The sequence below is a fragment of the Xenopus laevis genome, chromosome 2L (assembly GCF_017654675.1).
Source record: "Xenopus laevis strain J_2021 chromosome 2L, Xenopus_laevis_v10.1, whole genome shotgun sequence".
Classification (NCBI taxonomy): Eukaryota; Metazoa; Chordata; class Amphibia; order Anura; family Pipidae; genus Xenopus; species Xenopus laevis.
In genome coordinates, this window is record NC_054373.1 from 3,915,488 (window position 1) to 3,940,588 (window position 25,101).

At 39.9% G+C, this 25,101-nt stretch overlaps 1 protein-coding gene across 9 annotated transcripts in view; it reads right to left on the reverse strand.

Moving 5' to 3' along the window:
* Positions 1-1,544: 1,544 nt before the first annotated feature.
* lsamp.L (limbic system associated membrane protein L homeolog) overlaps positions 1,545-25,101 on the reverse strand; it is a 1,234,661-nt gene continuing 1,211,104 nt past the window's right edge. For 2 of the 9 annotated variants that reach the window (XM_041581004.1, XM_041581001.1), the window contains 5 exons: positions 23,617-23,737; positions 22,345-22,502; positions 17,907-17,942; positions 7,529-7,561; positions 1,545-3,853 (listed from right to left, as the gene is read on the reverse strand). In XM_041581004.1, the coding sequence (XP_041436938.1) occupies positions 3,759-3,853; positions 7,529-7,561; positions 17,907-17,942; positions 22,345-22,502; positions 23,617-23,737 (443 nt within the window). In that variant the 3' untranslated portion in view covers positions 1,545-3,758. 9 annotated transcript variants of the gene reach the window in all.

Here is a 25,101-nt window from a genome sequence, read left to right on the forward strand (position 1 = left end):
TGTTGGTATTCAAATAACACCATGGCAGAGCAGTTGGATAATCTACAGCTTCATCTGACCCACAGCAATGTATTCCATCTGCTCAGAAAGTCTCCACTCTACACCTATGAGTGAGTCACGTCTCTCATTGGCTCTGATACTTTAATATCACCCTGAATATAGACCCTGCCTTAGAATTCCATTGAGAGCTCACTACCCACAGTGATACAGAGAATATAAAAAGAGAGGTCTGTGGGGGGTGCAATGGGATCCGTTATGGTCACACAGTTTCCTCATCCCCAACAGCACTTATAGGTCCATCACCACCCTATGTAGGCCACATAAGGTGTTGGTGGGGCCATAAAGGATGGAATGTTGCACCCCATATAGGGGGCATTCTAACCAATAAAAGTTTTTGAGAAGGACAGATGTATTCTAATACTTAACAAGAGTGCATCTATATCAAGGCTGTTGTATAGAATAACTTGGAGACTTTTATCCGTTTTATAAATGCATTCTTAGCTGAATTCAAAAAGTTATTTCATAAAAAAGGTGAACAATCTCTCTATAGAAGAGGAAACAACTGTTTTGAGATCCTGGGACTTGTAGTTTAGCTCGAAAGCCTCAAGTTGGCCATCACTTAATAGTTTGTGCTAGTGTAGTGGCCTGAAATGCTCCTAGCCAAGACATCGTCCAACCAGCTTCTGTTTCTTGAACCGCCCAATTACTGCTTGGTTTTTTAATAAAAGATACAATAATCTTTTTCTTGTTGATTTTGCATTCAAACCCCAAACGTGGTCACCAGTCCTATGTCTTCAAATATGGCCATGAATAGGTACAAATTGCAAGCATGGGTTGGATACACTGTAGCATCTGCTTTATTTTAGGTCTCTATTTGAATCTAGGGTTCTTTTATGTCTCTCCTTTAACCCTGTATTTAAGGACAAATCATAATATATAATAAAAAAAAAATATATATATATATTTGTATTACTGGATTAAATCCCATTCTAATTTCTGTAAAGGTTGTCCAATTGGCTTGTTTTATAATCAGTGAGACCATGATCGATCCATTTGGGCTTCCACTGTAGGTGTTTTGGAGGAGCATTGCATTGCAGTTGATTAAGAGGGAAGACATCTGGTTGACTGGTGCCTATTCAGTGTAGTGGCCAACATCAAACACCCTACCTTTTCCAAAGGACCTATGGACAGTTCAAATATTTTTGTACCTCTGTGGCATACTGGGTAATATTTCTGTTTCATTTTCTGGACCGCAGGAATTACTGCCCTGCATATAAAGCAACAACTGATGGTTTGACTGTATAAGACCAACCTGGTGGCAGGTAGGGTATATATGTAATAATTGGAATGATGGTCTCCTGGACCAATCAAATATACCAAAGTCCAATAGGTATTTGGCTACCTCAATCACTTTCTCATCTCTCAGGCTTTATGATGATTGTGGTTGGTCATACTGATAGCAAAGACACTGAGTAACATCAAGTTAATATGGTATGAATAATATACCTGGGATCCACAGATATTAGTGAGTAGGGGCAGACTGATACACATCAATGAATTTAATGTATTATGATAAATGGAACAATTCAAATATCAAATACTCCAAAAAAGAAAGAAAAAAAAGGAAAAGAAACACATTTTGTAGCCAAAGTTATGCCAAGGGGTATCTCAAGCTTTGCAGCAAGAACAACTCAGATTATGATAGCATGATCTCCTTTTGGGACAACAGTGTCTATAAACATTTGGATCATGCACCGTAGAGCATACATGTGGTGTATAGGAGAATGCTCTCTAGGGTGGTGCCTTTAGTTGGTGGGTCTCCAAGATCGATGAAGGACACCAGAGATCCCCTACTATTATGAGATATTTCCATTCCTACTTCAGGAGATAAAGAAGAAGAAAGGAGAAGAGTCGTCTTTACAGGTATAGCACAAATTTAGTTCTTGAGATTATTTATAATATACATAAATAACTGCTTTAATGGAGGGCTATTGCCTAATCACAAAAAGTGGTACCTTATCATAGACCATAGAAAAGCAAGTCAACTGAGGTTGAAATCCTTTTTTTTTTTTTTATCTGTCGGGTCTTTAAAGTTCTAGGACCCTCCAACCCAATGATAACTCTATTTTGATTGACTCATATTCAGAACAAAAACAGCCATGCATGCCTCCTCTTTGTATTCATGATAACATACTACAGTTAGAGGAACAATGTTAAGAAGAGGTGAAGGCCTATGCAGTAATTATTATATAATTAACACCACAATAAGACATAATACCTTATCCACTCTATATACTTGTATTTTATACCCTAAATCAGTGATTTCCACGTACTCAAACTGTGCGTCACGGAGATTCATACAAGCCCATGGGTGGATTGGTACTATAGGTATCTCGATCTGAGTTTTGGTGTGATCTATCAGTGTTCCTGTAGGGATATTCCATGGCTTGCTGAAGCTGAGATTAGAAACCCTCGCTAGTGGTCCTCCCAAACTGCCCAGCTAAGGATTCTTGTAGAACACCATCATCCAGTTGGGTTTGACATGGAAAATTTCAGATAGTCGGATGTATTAAGCCAACTTGAAGGTAAGAAATGATGGTTTGCCCACTGAGAACTCTGATTGGAGTGAGTCAATGTAAATCACGTGACCAAGTTCCTTATGGCTATTTCTGTGATTGGTCACTTAGTGCCTATAACAGTGTTCACCACTGCTTCATGCAAAAATGGTTGCAGCATGAACAAAACCCTGTTGGTTGTGATATGTGTTAGTCCCTACGGCAAGCCTTGCACACACTCACACGCACACAAAAGCAGGCAAAGAAAGCAATCCCTGTAAAAGTTTGAGCCCCGAAACCTTTTGATCCCTTTGCCCCTCGCTTTACCCTGGGTGTGCTGGTGTTTTTTTGTTGTATGATACATAGCGAATTGCCTGTCTTTCTCTAGAATACATAGATCAAGCATGTTAAGTGGTATGAAACCCATTGTGACATCATACGACCTCATACAATCTGAAGGCCATGTGCTGTGAAGGTGGCGGGGAGGGGCAAAGGGTTTAAAGTAGAAAATAACCTCTAGACGCAAGAGGAAAAGTAGGTGTCACATGGAGGAAAGCCAACTCAACGGACGTTACTCACAGATGTGATACCAGTCCAACGTTATCTGAAGCCAGACAGGTATTCAGTTAGCAAAAGACCTCATTTCTACAAGTGTTGGCCCAATTTGTTAGATTCATTAAGAGAAAATGCGCTGATGGTTCATAGGGTGTCCTCCAGTTATGACACTTACTTTACCTATTGACGAGGAAATGCCCAAAGCTACAAGAAGGGTTGTCTATTGACTCGTCTCCTACACCACGGGGCAAAGGGACACCAGAAACCAGGGTTAGCATTGAGTCCGTTGGGAACGAGCGAGAGAGAGTCTTGGAACGACAAAATTAGACTATTACGTGAAAAGAACCGAGAGGGAAAAAAAAAATAGACAAGGAAAAATAAACTGATTTTTTACAGCTTTTCAATGTTCTCAGCATTTTGTGTTTCTTCAAACAGAATTCAGTCCTTTCTTCTCGAACGTTGATCTGATTCCTTATCGAATGAAACAATTTCTGGTCTTCTCGTATTGTTATATATATATATTTTTTCCCATTTTGTGACACTTTATTAAAGGAAACAGTTCAGTCTCTCTCTCTCTCTCCTTCTCTCCCATATTACTTTTTTTGTGTTTTCTTTTTTTTTTCTTTTTTCTTGTATATATTTATTATATTAACATGTGCAGAATAAGCAGAGGAGGATGTTTGCCATTAGCCAAAGAGATGCAGCCAGGCTCGTAGCATTGTCTATCGGCGTCCCGGGTCCTACTGAGACAAAAAACAGTGAATAAGAGAAGATTTAGGGGCTAAAGTATCATAAGCCAACATACTATAATGGAATTAAATATTGAATGGTTACCATTTTGCCATAACCTTTGTTAAAATGGTCCCAAGAGCCATGACTTCTAATATCCTTATCATTTACAGTAGGGGGTACATTATCCCTTATAATACATGAGTGATACTCAGAGTTCCCTGTATAACTCAGCCTGCAGCCTTGTGCCTTTATATGGTCACAGAAAACCCCTCAGTGACTTCTAATATCCTTATCATTTACAGTAGGGGGTACATTATCCCTTATAATACATGAGTGATACTCAGAGTTCCCTGTATAACTCAGCCTGCAGCCTTGTGCCTTTATATGGTCACAGAACAACCCCTCAGTGACTTCTAATATCCTTATCATTTACAGTAGGGGGTACATTATCCCTTATAATACATGAGTGATACTCAGAGTTCCCTGTATAACTCAGTCTGCAGCCTTGTGTCTTTATATGGTCACAGAACAACCACTCAGTGACTTCTAATATCCTTATCATTTACAGTAGGGGGTACATTATCCCTTATAATACATGAGTGATACTCAGAGTTCCCTGTATAACTCAGCCTGCAGCCTTGTGCCTTTATATGGTCACAGAACAACCCCTCAGTGACTTCTAATATCCTTATCATTTACAGTAGGGGGTACATTATCCCTTATAATACATGAGTGATACTCAGAGTTCCCTGTATAACTCAGTCTGCAGCCTTGTGTCTTTATATGGTCACAGAACAACCCCTCAGTGACTTCTAATATCCTTATCATTTACAGTAGGGGGTACATTATCCCTTATAATACATGAGTGATACTCAGAGTTCCCTGTATAACTCAGTCTGCAGCCTTGTGCCTTTATATGGTCACAGAACAACCCCTCAGTGACTTCTAATATCCTTATCATTTACAGTAGGGGGTACATTATCCCTTATAATACATGAGTGATACTCAGAGTTCCCTGTATAACTCAGCCTGCAGCCTTGTGCCTTTATATGGTCACAGAACAACCCCTCAGTGACTTCTAATATCCTTATCATTTACAGTAGGTGGTACATTATCCCTTATAATACATGAGTGATACTCAGAGTTCCCTGTATAACTGAGCCTGCAGACTTGTGTCTTTATATGGTCACAGAACAAACCCTCAGTGACTTCTAATATCCTTATCATTTACAGTAGGGGGTACATTATCCCTTATAATACATGAGTGATACTCAGAGTTCCCTGTATAACTCAGCCTGCAGCCTTGTGCCTTTATATGGTCACAGAACAACCCCTCAGTGACTTCTAATATCCTTATCATTTACAGTAGGGGGTACATTATCCCTTATAATACATGAGTGATACTCAGAGTTCCCTGTATAACTCAGCCTGCAGCCTTGTGCCTTTATATGGTCACAGAACAACTCCTCAGTGACTTCTAATATCCTTATCATTTACAGTAGGGGGTACATTATCCCTTATAATACATGAGTGATACTCAGAGTTCCCTGTATAACTCAGCCTGCAGACTTGTGCCTTTATATGATCACAGAACAACCCCTCAGTGACTTCTAATATCCTTATCATTTACAGAAGGGGGTACATTATCCTATAAAATATGAGTGATACTCCCAGCCCAGTTTATAAGGTGTTATTTATGGTTATTGAGTACTAAAGAATGATTTATTTATTGTGTTTCATGGAAAGGAATCTATTAAACAAAGAGAAAAGAAAAGGAAAGTGGAAGCTCAGGAATATGTTATGTATAACTATAAACTGATACAAAGTAAAGCTTTTCATGTTTTGGTATTACTTGTCCTTTACCTGTCAAGAGCCCAATCATATATTTCTGAACATCGCTAATAAGTAGAACAATCCAGGGGATCATGGGAGTTACAGTGTAATAGGACGGTGAGATCTGTAGGTTGGATTAGAAATAACAGAAGCTCTTTCAGCCCCTGATCCTTATATGGTATAGGGTGGGGAGCTCAGACCCTGCAGTGGCAGCAGATGATCATGAAGGATCTTTCCCACATTCTCCCCCTACTGTAAAACCTGCTCCATTTTTCATTCGGCCTAATCCAGGAATAAGGCGCCATCTACAAAGTGACAAACCGCATCGCTGGGTTCTCTCTTCCCCTCCCCTCTGATAGGTGCAAAGTATCGGGGTGCAGACTAGGGATTATGCACATTTGGCATCTATAGGGACCTTATACTGGTATGGGACCTGTTAACCTAGAATGCTCAGGACCTGGGGATTTCCAGATAACAGATCTTTCTGTAATTTGGATCTTCAAACCTTAAGTCTACTAGAAAATCATATAAACATGAAATAAACCCAATAGCCTGCTTTTGCTTCCAATAAGGATTAATTATATCTTAGTTGGGATCAAGTGCAAGCGACTGTTTTATTATTACATAGAAAAAGGAAATCATTTTTAAAAATATGAATGATTTGGATATTATTGAGTCTATGGGAGACGGCCTTTTACGTAATACCTGTACTTTTTGTGTGCATTTTAATGTAAAACTTTAATAAGCAGTTGTCTGCTGCCCCCTGGTGGCCCTTCACTGTCATCACAGAGCAGATCAGTTTGGTCAGTGATCCAATCAGTTGGTACGTAGCAGTTCAGGTAGATACAAGTCCATAAAGTTCAACCTTTACATACAGATCAATATTAGATTGTAAGCTCTACAGCGCCTCTCTCCTGTGTCTCCTAAATTTTCTTACCATATAATATATACATATGGTACTATATTATATTTTTACTACTGCTTTTGTATTATTACAATATATATATATATATATATATATATATATATATATATATATATATATATATATATATATATATATATATATATATATATATATATATATACACTAAAAAAGACTGGCAACACCAAAAGGGGTCTTGAGAAAAGTCCCGGTAGGGGCAGAAACATCATGTTGACTATTAAAAATCTATCTATACGTACAGTATATATATACTGTATATATATATGTACAGTATATACAGTATATATATATATATATATATATATATATATATATATATATATATATATATATATATACACATGGGTCATAAAAACTTGTAATTTATTCTTGGGATTCAAGTAGAAGGCAACATAATTCAAGACCCTTTTTATCTCCTTTAAAGTTTAAGTAGTGCAGTGGCAGAAATCAATAAGACATCTTTAATTAGCTATATTTAAATGTAACTTATCTGCCTTTTAGACTGCACTTCAATGCACCATATGTCCTAACAATTGCCTTGGGCACCCTTACCAGAATAATAGGAGTTAAAGGGAAAGTGTGCCTTTAACTATCCTCTAGTTGCCAGAAGCAGAGCAAGCAGCAACTTCATTTTATGGTGAATGTGTCTTTAAAATTCATTCAACTCTCCAATATTAAAGTTAAACTACCAGTTCATACTGACAATCACACAAATGTCTGGTTGCTAGGGACAGTAAGCCTAACAACCAGATAACAGGTTAAAGGCTACACTCAAGAGCTGCAGAATTAAAAGAATACAAAGGTGGAAAGTGAATAGGAATTCCCGGGTTGTGTTAGTGTGCGACTGCCTGAGAGATGTTATCGCACAGGGAACCTTCTCGGCACAGAAACACGTCTCATACTGTACCTTTAAACTTGTAATGCACGTTGCTGCCTCTCTCTAGAAAGGAAATATTGATGAAAAGACCATTAATATGTGACAGTAGAAGAGCAGTGGTGCTAATGATGGAGCTGTGGGACTTCTATGTTAGCTGAGAAATGGAGAACGTGCTCTACGGGTTGTTACGTGAGTCGGTGCAACAGTCTGAACTACTGGTTCACCCACGAATAAAACTAAGAATTAGTACATCAGACGCCATGTTCTGTTTAGCAGCAATAGCAAAGGATTGGGGGGCTCAGAAGCAAATAAATTGCTTCCTGTCTGAGCCCATTTACTTCCTCTCCACTATCTTTTTTATGCAAATCAATTGCTTCCTGTCTGAGCCCGTTTACTTCCTCTCCACTCTCTTTTTTATGCAAATCAATTGCTTCCTGTCTGAGCCCGTTTACTTCCTCTCCACTATCTTTTTTATGCAAATCAATTGCTTCCTGTCTGAGCCCGTTTACTTCCTCTCCACTATCTTTTTTATGCAAATCAATTGCTTCCTGTCTGAGCCCGTTTACTTCCTCTCCACTCTCTTTTTTATGCAAATCAATTGCTTCCCGCCCGTTTACTTCCTCTCCACTCTCTTTTTTATGCAAATCAATTGCTTCCCGCCCGTTTACTTCCTCTCCACTCTCTTTTTTATGCAAATCAATTGCTTCCTGTCTGAGCCCGTTTACTTCCTCTCCACTATCTTTTTTATGCAAATCAATTGCTTCCTGTCTGAGCCCGTTTACTTCCTCTCCACTCTCTTTTTTATGCAAATCAATTGCTTCCTGTCTGAGCCCATTTACTTCCTCTCCACCTTCCGTTATGATGCAAATGAACTACATACCGAGTTTGTAAAGGGACCACCCGTAGCTGCTGGGCAGCCATTACAGTTGTTATGGAACTGCAACAATCGGACACCACTTGAGTTGAAAAGATAACGTTTATTTGATGCGAGCTACGTGGATTCTGAACTCACAAAGTGTCAGCACCCCGAACAAAGAAATGACAGAGTTTTTATAAACTTGGGAATCTATGAGATAAGAGCTTATGGCATAAAAGGGTGTTACTATTGCAAGAGCGTAGAGATATCTATTCACGGCACAGAAGAACTGCTCATATAACCAATGAGATGGTTCATCCTCAAGGCCAAGGTGATATGACCAAGACTGGCTTGAGAACAGAATCCATTAAAGTCAGGGGGCTCCTGGGGAAACTGCACACACAGAATTGTATTCTCTCTCTCTCACCTTCATATGTGCGTGCGCTTGGCCTTTACTGTAATAATTAGGCATATTCCCAACACTACAATGAACAGAGGCACTTTATTAGTAGCTTCTTGCAGGGAAGCAGGTTACAGACCGAAGCACTGGTTGGCAACAAGGATTGGCGAATTTGTCCGGTTTGCTTCATGAAAAAAATCACGAAATTCGATTTTGGACGCCCGTGTCAATTTGGACGATTGCGCCGATTTTGACGCCCTTGTTAAAGTCAATGAGCGTCCGAATAATACTGAGGGGCATACAGTTTTGGTGCTAGCAACTATTCAGAAGCGTGTCCAGATTTTTTTGACACCGGCAAATTTTTGCTGCAGTTTCGCGAATATATTCACTGACAGCGAAATGCTGTTTTTGTAATATTTAAGTGTAAAGTGTCATTTTTCACCTTCTAAAGCAGCTCCGGGAGGGGGGGTCGCCGACCCTGTAAACTGTTCTAAATTGATACATTTAGTTGATCCATCTGTTTGTCCCTGCTGAGCAGAACCCCCGCATTTCATTACAGGCAGCTGTTAGAATTGATATAATAGTTGATAATACTCCAGAGATGTTGCTGAGAAATTTATCAACTCAATATTTTTGGTTCTTGGTTGCTGGGGCGAATCTGTAAATCTGTGTTTATTCATGTCAGTGGGACTGGCCCTGGTGGAACCTCATTCACAATCCCTAGGTTTGGGAATAAATATATAAGAGCATGGTGCTTTTATTTTATGAACTACAACTCCCATAATACTCTGTTTCCGATGAAACAATTAAATGATCAAGCAAAGCAGAAGCTGAAAAACCCCAAATCTTGATCCATGATATAATTGTGTCATATTAACATTCAAACACATTATATATATTTGCAAAAGTCTCATTTCTGATTGACATTCCTTTATTATTGTGGCACAGCGATGGGAAACTGCAAGGTTGCAACATCAGCATCACATGGGCGTGTGCTGGGGAGCGACATCTAGTGGACTATAATGGGTACTGACACACCGAAACACATACACGCACTAGAGCCCCTAATTAAACAATAAATAACCCACAACAGCACAATTCGCTTGAGATTAAAACATATAAAATATAATGGATACAAATCTCTCCAAGGGAAGCTTATACCGAAGCCTAATATGGGTCACAGGCTTAATAGTAATTAGCATTTCTATGTGTTATAGCCTAATGCAGAAGGAGGTTTGGACTTTTGTTATTATAAAATATATCTGGAACGGTCTATTTCCTATGACGGACGAATGGCTAGTGTCAGAGGGTTGATATTTGTCACCCCCGCCCTCTATGACGCCATAACGCTATAGGGCCCAAGGCAGGATGGACTATAAGGGCTAATGGTCAACTGTGGACAATGGTCACTCATATAACTTATACTAGGCAAATACAAATATACAAATAAATGATCTCCACTCTGTTACTTAGAAGAGTGTCAGTATAGTGTCAGCATGTCTCTTATGGCCTTTTGCAGAGGTGTTGCTCAATTACTGTCTGTACCACAATGACTATGTTTAGCCAACAGATGTCTACGAGGCTGTGGACAGTTGGAACCAGGAAACTCTTATGTTGCAAAACTGCACATCTTACAGGAATGTATAAATATATGTCAGTAAGTCTCCTCACCAGACCATGTATGGTATTTCCTTGTACCCCTTGTCACAATTACTATAAATGCCTTCTGAAAGTTATATAACGCCTGGACCAAGAGGTGGGTCTTTGGTAAGTCCTTGGGTGACATTCTGTGTGTTACTCCAACAGCTTACCCAGACAAAACTGTTATGTTGTATTATGTATGAATAAATTGCCTGACTATTACTAAAGGTTTTCCTTTACTGAGTTTTGTCTTACACGAGGTCAAAATGGTACTACTAAAAATACCATCACTTTTTAAACATTTCTTTTGAGAGTGATATCCCAGATTGTACCCAAATAGCCAGAGTTATCCCAATGTGATATCCCAGTCTATCCCCGGCAGTTATACAACGAAACCTCAATTTTACATCCCCTGATTTTAGGTTTCCCCTCATATTCCCCTTAGGTAACATCGGTGTTGCCAGGTACCCCCAGGACTCAGGAGTAACTAGAGAAGTCAAATAGGAACGTGTGCTCAATAATAATAACAATAACAGGAGTTGGACTTATTTGCTGCTCTTGAAAGAGTTGGACTTTTTGTTTGCAACCCCTCACTATAAGGTTTGGTCTTTGTAAAATATGAATAAATCTGTGGTTACTCTGAGACAAGACTCTTTTTCTCCTGGCTTTCCTCTAATAAAGGATTTACACTTATTGAGTGATATTCCGGAGACCCTTCTCCTTTACTCTCCTCTGTCTGGTCCATATACAGTACAGACACTTCTCTTGGCTGTCTCACTACAACTCCCATTGGTTCTCTGTAACCAAAACCTGAACACTCTAATTCCCTAACTGGCCGGGGGCTCTACCCCAATCTACTCACTCCTTGTCTGGACAACAGGCTGTCCTTGTTATCTAGTCTCTCTCCTCCTTACAAGTCATTTTACTCCTTCTGTATCTTCTTTATAATAAAAGTCACTTCCATGATCCAAATGCAAATTGCTGGTGGAGAAACATACGCAGTGAGGTTACAAAATGTCCCATGTGCCATAAGCCTACAAATCCCAGGATTCCCTGTTAATCTCTAGTGAAGTGCAACTTATTAACTCTGATTTGGTTCATTTGGACCTTTATGTGGCCTGTCATTCCAGACAGCGTGGTTCTGTGTTAGATTTACTTACATATATATCTGGTTGGTACATACAGACCTGTAGAGCTGATACTTAGTGGAAATATAAATAATATAGCCTATTTATACTTGTGTAGGTGCAATACAATCCACCAGAGGGCGCTCTTTCAATTTATTTTCATATCTTACTGGTAGAGTGTGAGCAGAAGAATCTGCAGGGTTTTTAAGGTTTGATGTGAACCTGATCAGTAAGAGCATTGGTGCCAGTTGCCATTGACATGTGGGTGGCACCAAACCTGAATGCAATTGAGCTATTCCCCTATAGCACGTGTGTGAGCAGGGCCACCTCCATAAATGATAGAGCCACATAGTGATTAGTAAATTGCCTGGGCCCCTCACTGCCGGCTACGAGCTCACTGCTTGCCTGGGTCCCTGGGAAAATAAACACACAACTAGGCTACAGACTTGGGCACTAGTGATGGGCAAATAAATTTGGCTGGCACTAATTCGCAGCAAATCTCTGCGTTTCGCCGCCGGCAAATAAACTCCAGCAAAAATTCACCGGCGTCATCGCTAATCGGACGCCCATAGACTTTAACTCCGGCATCAAAATGGACACGAGTGACAAATTTTTCGGGTTTCCTGAATTTCGCCGGAAATACGCAAATTGTTCGGCGAAGTGAAACGGGATATATTCACCCATCACTACTGGCAACACCCCATTCCACTCAAAACACACCCATAATCCACCCAATCCCCTCCTCTTCTCCTAACAAGCCACACCCCCTTTGCAGCCCTTAAACCAGACCTTGATAATTAATAAGCAGCACCCACCTCTGGGGTCCCCCAGGGTCCCTCACCACCTTCCAGGGGCCTCTGGGTGCTGAATGCTGCTGGATGAGGACAACGAGGCCCTGATTCTACTCAACCAGCAGCCCAAACCATTATGCCCAAAACCCCACACATGAACCACCCACACTGGGGCTCTACCAATTAGATCACAGGAGCAGGGAGGATGCTGGGAACTGTAGTTTCTGAGCGGTTGATATGCTGCAGTCATGAAACACAATCAAATGCCATTTTTTTTTTTACTTCTGTTAATTCAGATGAAAATAATCACTTTCTTATCTTCTAATTAGTTGAATCCCCGATAACTCCTCCTCCCATCGTTGCCTGTTAACGCCCCGAACGGATTAATGTCTCAGAAGCAATGGGCGAGTGAGAAGTCAGGGGGTCGGCCGGGAAACATGTTCAGCTCTTGTTTAATTTCTCACGGCTCTAAATGAAGTTGCCATGACAATGACATTTAACGAGGAGAGAAGTTGAAAACGATCAAACGCTGGGAAATGTATCATTGTCTTTGTCTGTGGGGTCAGCGAAGGGTTGAGTTGCGTTGGCTTTTGTAGCCCTTAAAGAAGTTTAAAGTCACAGAACAAAAAAAAATTTGGATTGTAAATGGCATTGCCAAATGTCTAGCAGCAAATGGTTTCTGCTGCGGAACAAGATAGATATCCCAAGTATTGCATTCTGTTTGGCAGCCCGAAGCCCCAGCCCCCTCTCTGTAACTGTAGGAAGAAGATGACGTCACAATAACAAGAGATGCATTTTTATTCCAGGGAAACAACTGTTTAGGCTGCTAAGAGGTTTTGGGATCAAGACCATAGGACTTGGCTTATCTAAGGGAAAAATAGCTGCCCCTAGATCCGACTGTCTGACCCCAAGAAAAAGGGGAATAACCATTGTTGATGTCACAATCACCAGAGGTGAATGCTCTGCAACTGCAAAACTGTTTCAGATACAAAACAGGTTGGAGATTGAGCCTATTCAACACGGAAACCTGCTCAAACACAACATTAGAATCAGAAGGAACCAATTTCTATTATCTTCTGCCCAAATTCTTCTTCTTGATTTCACCACTCGCAGAGCAGGTACATCAATTAAATCCAATTATTCGCTAATTAACTTTCCTGCGCCGGAGAAGAAATATCAGAAAATTCCAGCCTGCGAGACACCCTGGAGAAATGACGAGACGTATCTATAAATGTTCAAACGTGACCAGCCCTGTAACAACCGCTTCCTCGATTTTCCCTTAAAAACACGAGCTGGGAGGATTAAAGCAACAGCAAATGAAAAATTCTCAAATTTCATAATTATTTCATCCTCTTTTCAGGCACATTTATGTACTGTATTTTGACATTTCAGATTCAGAAATTTAGAGACTTTGGTTAAAATTAATACAAAACTGAGGACTTTATGCAAATTATATTTACATTTGTTGCTTTTCTTTCTAGATTTTGAAGACAGCAGTTTTTCCCATAAAACTATGGCAGTATAGGTATTCCCTGTACTAAGCACAATTCAGCAGGAACAGTCCCTAAGTTTGCTCATAGTCTGTACAGAGAGATCCCATAAAACTATGACAGCATAGGTATTCCCTGTACTAAGCACAATTCAGCAGGAACAGTCCCTAAGTTTGCTCATAGTCTGTACAGAGAGATCCCATAAAACTATGGCAGCATAGGTATTCCCCTGTACTAAGCACAATTCAGCAGGAACAGCCCCTAAGTTTGCTCATAGTCTGTACAGAGAGATCCCATAAAACTATGGCAGTATAGGTATTCCCTGTACTAAGCACAATTCAGCAGGAACAGCCCCTAAGTTTGCTCATAGACTGTACAGAGAGATCCCATAAAACTATGGCAGCAAATGAATTCCCCTGTACTAAGCACAATTCAGAGAGATCCCATAGCTCTATATCACCATTCCCTTGCACTAACATAATTCAGCAGGAACAGCCTCATATATCTGCTGAGTGTAGAAAGATTAAAAATCGATTCCAGCCCAGATATCACCACGACTTGGCCTCTGTTCAGACGCCCTCCTTGATTACACTTCACATTACTATGATCACTTGGACATAACAAGGCTCCTCCTAAAAATCCAACTGCACCAAAACTTGATCAGACTTTAAGTTTGTCAAGTCAAATGAATAATTATACATTTTTGATGTTTGCTGACACAGTGTCGGTTAATTCAGTCGACTAGATGGTAGATTGCTCGTAAGCTTTACTTTCCCTTTAAATGTGTCATCAAGAGCTTCCAGATATTCAGCGTTGCAGTGGGGGGTGCGAGGCTCTGCGGGGCTTCTACTCCAGGGACCCCCACACCCACTCAGGGACCCCTGAGGGACTAAAACTAAAGAAAGTAAAAACCATAAAAGCAAATGAATGCAGAAAAATGTTTCGTGTGCTCTTACGACCCCTTTTGCAATTGACTTCTATTGCTGTTTATTAACAGTTTTTACTCGGCTGATAGAATGAATGAGAAACAACAGCGCCACCTGCTGGTCATTTCAGCCAACTGGTCAGAACTGGTAGAAAACTTGGATTGAAAAGGTGAAAGTTCGGTGAGTTTCAGATTTTCCTCTGTGTCCAGTTGGCTGAAATGACCAGCAGGTGGCGCTGTTGTTTCTCATTCATTATATCAGCCGAGTAAAAACTGCTCATAACTTGAAATCTGGAAAATTAATCTAAGTTGCAATTTTTACATGAAATTTTATTTTTCTAAGATTGAAATTGCCTTTCATCGTTTGAGGTGGATGAAAACGTTGATTTTTCCCTCTGAACCAGAAACTTGGTGTGTTAGTAGTGATGGAATCTACAGTGGCTACATCTATTGTACTCTACTGAGCAGCGCTAAGCCAAGGCCATTCTCCAGAACCCCCCAGAACTTGATGTCATTCGCTGCATTTCATTGGTGGGTGCAAATTTTCTGGCATCTGATTGGCCCAATTAAACCAATTTTCTCCCTTTAAAGGATAAGTAAACCTTTAAAATAAGTGAATGTAAAATGAATGAGGGGGCTATTCTTTAATATTTTTCAGTGTATATTCATTATTTATTTTGCTTTTATTCCAAGATATTAAGGGATACATGTACTGTTAATAGGAATGAATTGTGTTACAACAGCGCCACCTGCTGGTCATTTTCCCACCAGTCTGACCAGCAAGTAGTCAAGGAAGTTGTTGTCAGGAGAAAGAAAGAGGCTGATGTTCTTCTGCTTAGGAATAAAATTAGAAACCTTTCTCACATCTTTCCTAAGCAGAAGAACATCAGCCTCTTTCTTTCTCCTGACAACTTCCTTGACTACTTGCTGGTCAGACTGGTGGGAAACTGACCAGCAGGTGGCGCTGTTGTAACACAATTCATTCCTATTAACAGTACATGTATCCCTTAATATCTTGGAATAAAAACAAAATAAATAATGAATGTACATTGCAAAATCTCTTAGAATAGCCCCCTGATCAGTTTTGCATTCACTTATTTTAAAGGTTTACTTATCCTTTAAACATTGTCTCAATGCAGTTGATTGCATATCGTCTCTGACCTTAATTCCATTTGTCGATGTGTTTGTTCAGATTAATGGGAGTGAAATTAGTTACAGGAGGCAGGTACAACCCCCCGTCATATTAATGGGGCGCCGGAGCATTAGGGCGACTACTTTCGGCTGTCACGGTGAAGATCTACTGATTTATCCTGTTGGCGACAAGACAAGTCTCCAGCTCTCTAATTAAACTAATTAACCAACTGGAAATATAAAAGAGAACAACTTGCTTTATACAAAGGAGCCGAGGGACTTTAAAGAGGAGCCGAATTCTCCGTCCCACCCCGACCCCCCGAATTACTAAACAGTCCCCCCATTGCTGAAACTGATAGAAATTCCCTAATAGTTTATTGTGTCTCTAAAGGTCTCGGGAAAGAGAGGGTTTCATTCTGCCTCTCACGCCCCAATGAATGTCTTAATTAAACCCAATTTCTTTATTGTGTTAATGAGCTGCACATTTGGTCTATACAGGGGCCCTGGGAATGGGCAGTAGGGGGCACCACATGAAAGACGATGGTTGAAATGATTTAATTTTGCTTGGGATAAATTCAACTTCTGTATTACAGAACAGCAGGAGATTTATCAGTGTTGTAAAGCCTATCTGTTAAGCTGACCAGGCTCCATTTATGTCTGTCTGTAACATCCCTGTAGCAGCTAAGGGATGTGCTCACATTACTTTGGTTTCAGAGAAATAAATTATTGGTTATTGATTATTGGTTATTGCCGTTCTACCCTTTTAAATGGGTAGTTCACTTTAAGAGGATAAGTAAACCTTTAAAATAAGTGAATGTAAAATAGACGAGGGGGCTATTCTATAATATTTTTCAGTGTATATTCATTATTTATTTTGTTTTAATTCCAAGATATTAAGGGATACATGTGCTGTTAATATGAATGAATTTTGTTACAACAGCGCCACCTGCTGGTCAGTTTCCCACCAGTCTGACCAGCAAGTAGTCAAGGAAGTTGTCAGGAGAAAGAAAGAGGCTGATGTTCTTCTGCTTAGGAATAAAATTAGAAACCTTTCTCACATCTTTCCTAAGCAGAAGAACATCAGCCTCTTTCTTTCTCCTGACAACTTCCTTGACTACTTGCTGGTCAGACTGGTGGGAAACTGACCAGCAGGTGGCGCTGTTGTAACACAATTCATTCATATTAACAGTACATGTATCCCTTAATATCTTGGAATTAAAACAAAATAAATAATGAATATACACTGAAAAATATTATAGAATAGCCCCCTCATTCATTTTACATTCCCTTATTTTAAAGGTTTACTTTTCCTTTAAGTTAACCTTTAATATGGCTACTTTTCAATTGGTCTTCATTATTTTTTTTTTTATAGTTTTTGAATTATTTGCCTTCTTCTTCTGACACTTTCCACCTTTAAATGGGGGTCACTGACCCCATCTAAAAAACAAATGCTCTGTAAGGCTACAAATGTATTGTTATTGTTACTTTTTATTCCTCATCTTTCTATTCAGGCCACTCCTATTCATATTCCAGTCTCTTATTCAAATCAATGCATGGTTGCTAGGGGAATTTAGACCCTAGCAACCAGATGGCAAACTGGAGAGCTGCTGAATAAAAAGTTAAATAACTCAAAAACCACAAATAATAAAAAATTCAAATTGTCTCAGAATATCACTCCCTATGTCATACTAAAAGTTAATTTAAAGGAGAACAACCCCATTTTTAAATCATCATCAGCTAAAAGGGAGCCTCATCAACTTTCTGAAGGGCAGGCGTGATGAGAAAAGCTCAGTTTTAAAGGGAAAGCTGCAGATATGGGACTACATTTGCCTCCTCTCAGTGTCTCACTCATCCAGGCCATGTTTTATTCCCATGTGTGTCCAGATTGCACAGATCCCAAACAATCAGATCCCCTAGAGGTCATTGGAAGAGGATCATCTTAATTGTGACGTTTGAACCCCAATAATCAGTTGTTTTCTTTGCTCCCGTTCTGGAGAATGACCTTGGCCATACACTAGACTTCTAGAAAACATGGTGGGATACTGACCTGAGGAGGACATGGGTTTTGTGGGCGAGACCCGCTCTGGAAGAAAACAAAATCATAAGCAAAAAATGGGGTGAAAAAGTGGAAAAAGAAAAGAAAAAAGAAGGTCACTGAGGCCCAGTTGTCTACTTACCTGACTGTCCCAGTCTATAAATATTAATATTAAACACAAAGCTGAAGTCACTGATTTAACTTGCCCTTTAGAGGGGAAATAAAACATTAAGTCAAGGGAGAAGGGTTCTGTTCATGGGAATTGCCCCTCTACTGACTTGTATGGTACAAAGTGGGGCCGGCAATTCTCCTTCCAAGTGATAACCCTACAAGTCATTGTAATGTTAGTCTAAATTATATTAAATTATATTCATATTCGGTTGTAAAGTTTTCAATTAAAACATAAAAACCCTATTTCTGCCATTTGCTGGTGCAGAACCCCAATGCCCCATCAGATGGTGCTGTTGACTCAGTATATATAAATATATATATATTCAACAGCACCATCTATATATACTATATACCAACTATATATACGATATACTACATCTATATATACTATATACTACCCTATACTACATCTATATATACGATATACCAACTATATATACTGTATACTACCCTATCTATATATACTATATACTACCCTATACTACATCTATATATACGATATACCAACTATATATACTGTATACTACCCTATCTATATATACTATATACTACCCTATACTACATCTATATATACGATATACTACCCTATACTACATCTATATATACTATATACTACCCTATACTACATCTATATATACTATATACTACCCTATACTACATCTATATATACTATATACTACCCTATACTACATCTATATATACTCTATACCAACTATATATACTGTATACTACCCTATACTACATCTATAAATACTATATACTACCCTATACTACATCTATATATATATATATACGAAATACTATAAACTATACATCTATATATATATATACGATATACTATAAACTATACTATATGACTATTAATTCCTCCTCATCTGCACCCAGAAGAGTTGATATTTATGGCACCCCCAAATATATACATACATATATACAGGTATGGGACCTGTTATCCAGAATGCTCGGGACCTGGGGTTTTCCTGATAAGGGATCTTACCATAATTTGGATCTTCATACCTTAAGTCTACTAGAAAATCATGTAAACATTGAATAAACCCAATAGGCTGGTTTTGCTTCCAATAAGGATTAATTATATCTTAGTTGGGATCAAGTACAAGCGACTGTTTTATTATTACACAGAAAAAGGAAATCATTTTTAAACATTTGGATTATTTGGATAAATTAGAGTCTATGGGAGACGGATTTTGTGTAATTCAGAGCTTTCTGTATAACGGGTTTCCGGATAATGGATCCCATACCTGTATATATTTAAATGAGGAACATTTCATTTAAAGTACTTGGTGCATTGACTCCATATAATATATTCACTTCATTCTATTGGTATATTTTCTTTTTTTTTATAGAAGTGAAAGTTACAAAACAGAGTGGAGCTGACTTTGCCTTTATGTCTGTGCCAATCAGTCTGGCAGGAGGATGTTTGTGTCTGACCCTGACAAGTAGATTTTTATGCCCCTTAGGCAGTAACTGCTAAAACTGAATTTACACCTGAAATATATTCCTTCTCCTGAGCATAATCTACTCCCTGTTCTCTAAGTACTGCGACTCCTCTCTGGGCTACTCACTGCTCTGCACTTTGTACATTAACAATGAATTCTTCTTCTACTGTTTGGCACAAAATAATTCAGCTCTTCTGTCCTTATATATTAGGTACCTATCTAGTACTACCAATCCCTATTTCTGTAGGGAAATGAGAGAGAGCAGACAGTAACTCTTCCAACACTTTCCTCTTGTCTCTCTATATATTAGGTACCTATCTAGTGCTACCAATCCCTATTTCTGTAGGGAAATGAGAGAGAGCAGACAGTAACCCTTCCAACACTTTCCTCTTGTCTCTATATATTAGGTACCTATCTAGTGTTACCAATCCCTATTTCTGTAGGGAAATGAGAGAGAGCAGACAGTAACCCTTCCAACACTTTCCTCTTGTCTCTCTATATATTAGGTACCTATCTAGTGCTACCAATCCCTATTTCTGTAGGGAAATGAGAGAGAGCAGACAGTAACCCTTCCAACACTTTCCTCTTGTCTCTATATATTAGGTACCTATCTAGTGTTACCAATCCCTATTTATGTAGGGAAATGAGAGAGAGCAGACAGTAACCCTTCCAACACTTTCCTCTTGTCTCTATATATTAGGTACCTATCTAGTGTTACCAATCCCTATTTCTGTAGGGAAATGAGAGAGAGCAGACAGTAACCCTTCCAACACTTTCCTCTTGTCTCTATATATTAGGTACCTATCTAGTGTTATCATTATTACGAAGGGAATGTGAGTCGTTTAGCAAACGCCAGTAATGTGTTTGAATGACAGATTAATGATCTCATTACCAGAGAAACCTACAATTTCCAGGTTATGATACACTGAAATTTAACGGCATTTAAAAGCACGTCAGTCTCCGGTTGCAGTTGGTCGGTAACAGGAGTCGCTCCCAGCTCAGTGCAAAGGGCATAGAAACGTCGCTGAGGTCAACTCCATCAAGGAGATTTGCAGGACTGAGACAGAAAAGCTGTTTTGCATTTTCTTTTTTGGGAGAAATCAGCCGAAAATGACAAGATTCACGCCCCTCTGTCAGACAGAATGTGACCTACATTGCTGGAAATACCCCCCTTGTGTAGAGCACAGAGACGTGTGACAGGCACCACAATACATATCATTCAGCTCAGGCCACTGAAGTACAACTGACTTCTATGTGAGGCCCTGGGACATGAATGATATTATCTTAAAGGAGCACTTGTTCTAGTACTTACATAGAATACAATTAGGCAGGGCTCAGCCCACAAGCAGAAATTAGAAAGAAAAAAGGTAAGGAAACAGGTAGCTTCTGCAGTCAGACTGTACACGTTTTATATTAGGTTTAAGGTGTATTAGAAGCCACAAAACTTGCACCAGGTCTAGTAACCTATAGCAACCAGACGGTTCGATATACCCAACCCAACCATATCCAATACGCTAACGTTTACTCTAGGTTCTTGATAGACAACGGAGACTGGAATAAATTAAAGCAACATATAAAGGGCCTCCATTTTCAAAAGTCAAATATTTAGGGATGATGCTCCTCCGGTCAGTGACCAGCTAATGTCTCCTTTGTAGTACCCAGAACATTAATGAAATACAGTAATGAACATCACCCCCTACACTGGCTTCGTTTTTAATTGCATAGGGAAAATATTATTTTTCAGATAATTAGGAAGTTTAGTATATTGATAATGAGATTAAAGGGAAAGTATATCCTGTTTTCTATTCTGGTTGTGTTATATTTTCTTCCCTATGGACTTGTAGACCTTTTGGATGATCATAATCACAGTCCAATGTCCTATTGATCAAATCAAAAAGGGGACACTTCTAGACCCCATGGAAGACCACAACCAGGGCTCAATGTCACACTGATAAAATGAAAAAAGGGGCCCCTGTAGACACAATGAAAAATCACATTCATGGCCCATGTCATATGGATCTGATCAAAAGGAGGCTCTTGTAGACCCCATGCAAGACCACAATCACTGCCCAATGTCACATTGATCACATCAAAAAAGGGGGCACTTGTAGACCCCATGGAAGACCACAATCAGGGCCCAATGTCACATTGATCAGATCAAAAAGGGGTCCTTGTAGACCCCATGAAATATCACATTCATGGCCCAATGTGACATTGATCAGATCTAAAAGGGGCCCTTGTAGACCCCATGGAAGACCACAATCAGGGCCCAATGTCACACTGATAAGATGAAAAAAGGGGCCCCTGTAGACCCAATGAAAGATCACATTCATGGCCCATGTCATATGGATCGGATCAAACGGAGGCCCTTGTAGATCACATGCAAGACCACAATCACTGCCCAATGTAACATTGATCACATCAAAAAAGGGGGCACTTGTAGACCCCATGGAAGACCACAATCAGGGCCCAATGTCACATTGATCGGATCAAAAAGGGGTCCTTGTAGACCCCATGAAAGATCACATTCATGGCCAAATTTCATTTGTCCGTGTGCCATCAGCATTGAAGTGGGAAGGCCTAAAATAAATCTGTAGCCAATAAAAAGTTTAACAATGTTCACAGGACATCACATCAGTAGAGCAAGTAGCCAGTTACAGCTTTAGAAGAATCACAAGGAGCCAATCAGAGCATTAGAAATGCCATAATACTGGTTAATAGAATAAAAACAATATATGTGATGATGAAGCTAAACTTTGTTGGGCTTTGGTAGCACTGTGCTGAGTGGCAGCCTGAGTCTGAGTGCTTACTCCCACCATACTCACTGTAGAGATATAGGCTTGTGTTGGTGATCCCAAGCTTGTTAGCAGCCACGCAGGTATAGTTTCCGTAGTGCTCCTCAGTCACGTTGGCCACCATAAGTACGGATCGGCTTCCGGTGTTGCGTATCTCCAGGCCCTGGGCACTGTTTATTCTGCGAGACCAGTTGGGAAAAAAACAGAGTTTTTAAGTTTAAATATGCAGCCTTATGAGGTGGGACAAGTCCTGCAAAACACCCACTTTATTTTTTAATTTTTCTAATGCAGTGGGGCCAGATGAGTGGCTGGTGGGGCCCAACCTGTGAGATTTGGGAAGAATATTGGAAGTCCATCAGGATGGTCATTAGGTTGAGATCTGGGATGACCACTTACTTGATATCCTAGATATTGTTGGCACTACGGCTGAATAGCAACAGCATTCCAATTAATGGGTGTAGAATATATCAGATCACGTGAACAATATGGCAGCCCCCAATGTAAGGCTTAAATGTAGGCATGCAGAAAAAGAACTCAATGTGATGATGTGTCCTCTTGTGATGACCTTGTATAGACTAAAATGCTTAATTATAAAGACAGTATGTCTTTCCTTTAATAGGATCTTGGACTATGTAAGGAAACATTAGGATCCCTTGGGATCAATGAGTGATTGGTTGACTTATTTCTGTTGTCTATAATGTCCTTACCAAGAGCTGCTTAATGTTCCCCTCTAATGATCTCTCTCTTTCTCATGCCATTGCATTCAATTAATTATTCCTGGAGGAGCGACCATCTCTCTTTGTGGTTCATCTCACTGAGCTCAAGTCACAACAAAATAAAAATGGCAGCAGGTCCATAACCATCAAACAGATTTTGATGTAGTGTTTCTCCCCATGTGCCAATCTAAACATGACTAATACTCACATGAAGATGACATGTTATCACAATTAAACAATATAAAATAGCAAGGTCTTCTCCAATGGTTCCTTTAACACATTCTGCTGTCCTGAACCTCACGATACTCTCCTTAAAGAATTCAAGCTCTTTTCCATCCAGGGGTTCAGCTGGGTAGAGGTCAGGTCTCAATATTTAAACCTATAGGAGGACCCTCCAAGACTGAGCATGAGGTCTCAGCTGTAGGCCATCTTGGAACCCCTCTGTATGCAAAGAACTAAGATTCCCAGTACATTTATGGGAGTTGCTGGAAAGTGTTGGACACCCGTAATAATATAGATTTGTAGACTCTGGGAAGAACTAGTGCAAACTAACCCCCTTTAGCTTAGTCAACCTTGGCATAGTTACCTTGTATCATCTTTGTACCACTCAAAATCAGGAGCAGGGACAGCAGAGGCCTCGCATCGGAGGATGGCTTGCTTGCCAGTCGTTGCTTCGTTGCTATTGGATTCGGTGATAATGGGGGGATCTGTGATAGGACACATAAGTCAGTGACTAAGTCTGCCCCATCCACTATCCAATAACAACCAATAATGCACTTGCTTTCATCCTATTGGCTGCACAAGACCAATGGGTTTCTATGAGGATGCCCTTCATTATTGCTAACTGCTATTTGGTTGCTATGAGTTACAGGACCAACCCCCCCTCCAACTACTGTATTACATAGTTCAGCTACAGAAAAGCTTAAACAAAAACACTCTTTCTCGTGATGATCTGCTACATTATCACCCCCCCTCCCCGAGAGTCTCGGCAGTGGAAAGTCCTTTGTAAATGATAATAATTGGGATTATTTTCTGGCTGGTTTCTACACAAGTTCTGCTGTTGCCGGAATCTCAGCACTGAATTTCGATTCACTTCTCTGCCCAAACCGCCTCCGGTGAATTCTTCAGAGACTACAAGTTTGTGTTTATTTACTATCATTTTTTTTTGGTTTTGTTAATTTAAACTTATTTGTTGCTGTTATTTAATGTCTCATCCGGAGATGCCTCCCGGGGAAACCAGACCTGCGTCTGAACAGTGAAACAAACACTGCAAATGTCAGAAGAGATAAGAGGCGGTGGGGAGGAATTCTCCCACCTCCTGGGGCTTCTGCTGTGCAACTGGGATAAATGCAATTTTATGTTTTTAAATCTATCATCAAATCAACATTACACACCAAATGTGCCCTGGCGCACCCATATCTTGCAGAACCCACTTTCCATCAAGACTTGTCTCCTTGAGTTCCAGGAAAATTGTCCTCTAAACAAGAGGGAGTTGTGCCTGCAGGCCCCTCAAGCTCTTGTTCTTCTCCAATTATTGGCCACACTGTTTAGTATAAATCCTCGCCAGATTGTGGGCAGACTGAAACGAGACAGTTTTGACAGGAGGGGCATTTGAAGCCTGAAGGCACTGGGCCAACTCTGTGTTTAATGCCCGTCTCACTAAGGAACATTTTCACCTCAGATTCCCTTCCAGCAACTTGGCTTCATCCATTATCCAAACTCCCAGACTACCTCAACGTCATGGTGGACCTACAGCCAATGATGAGTCACTCTGGTCAAGCTAAGAGCTCCCTCGGCTAAATATCTACTCCCACCCCCCCCCCCATTTCACTGATAGTGTCTGCCACCCCCCAGGGAAGAGATAGGGAAATCTAGGAGAGCTTCCAGTCTCATATCAATGCAATGTCTCTAGTGCAATCACAATGTCTTAGTGACGAGAAACATGCCTCTATAGCATTATCCCAATGGTCCGACAAGTGTTAAAAATTTCCCTTCAACCAGGGGATATTTAGGCCTGACATGGAAGCCATGAGCCAACTAAGAGTGCTCTTCAAGCTTTTTCTTGTTTAGC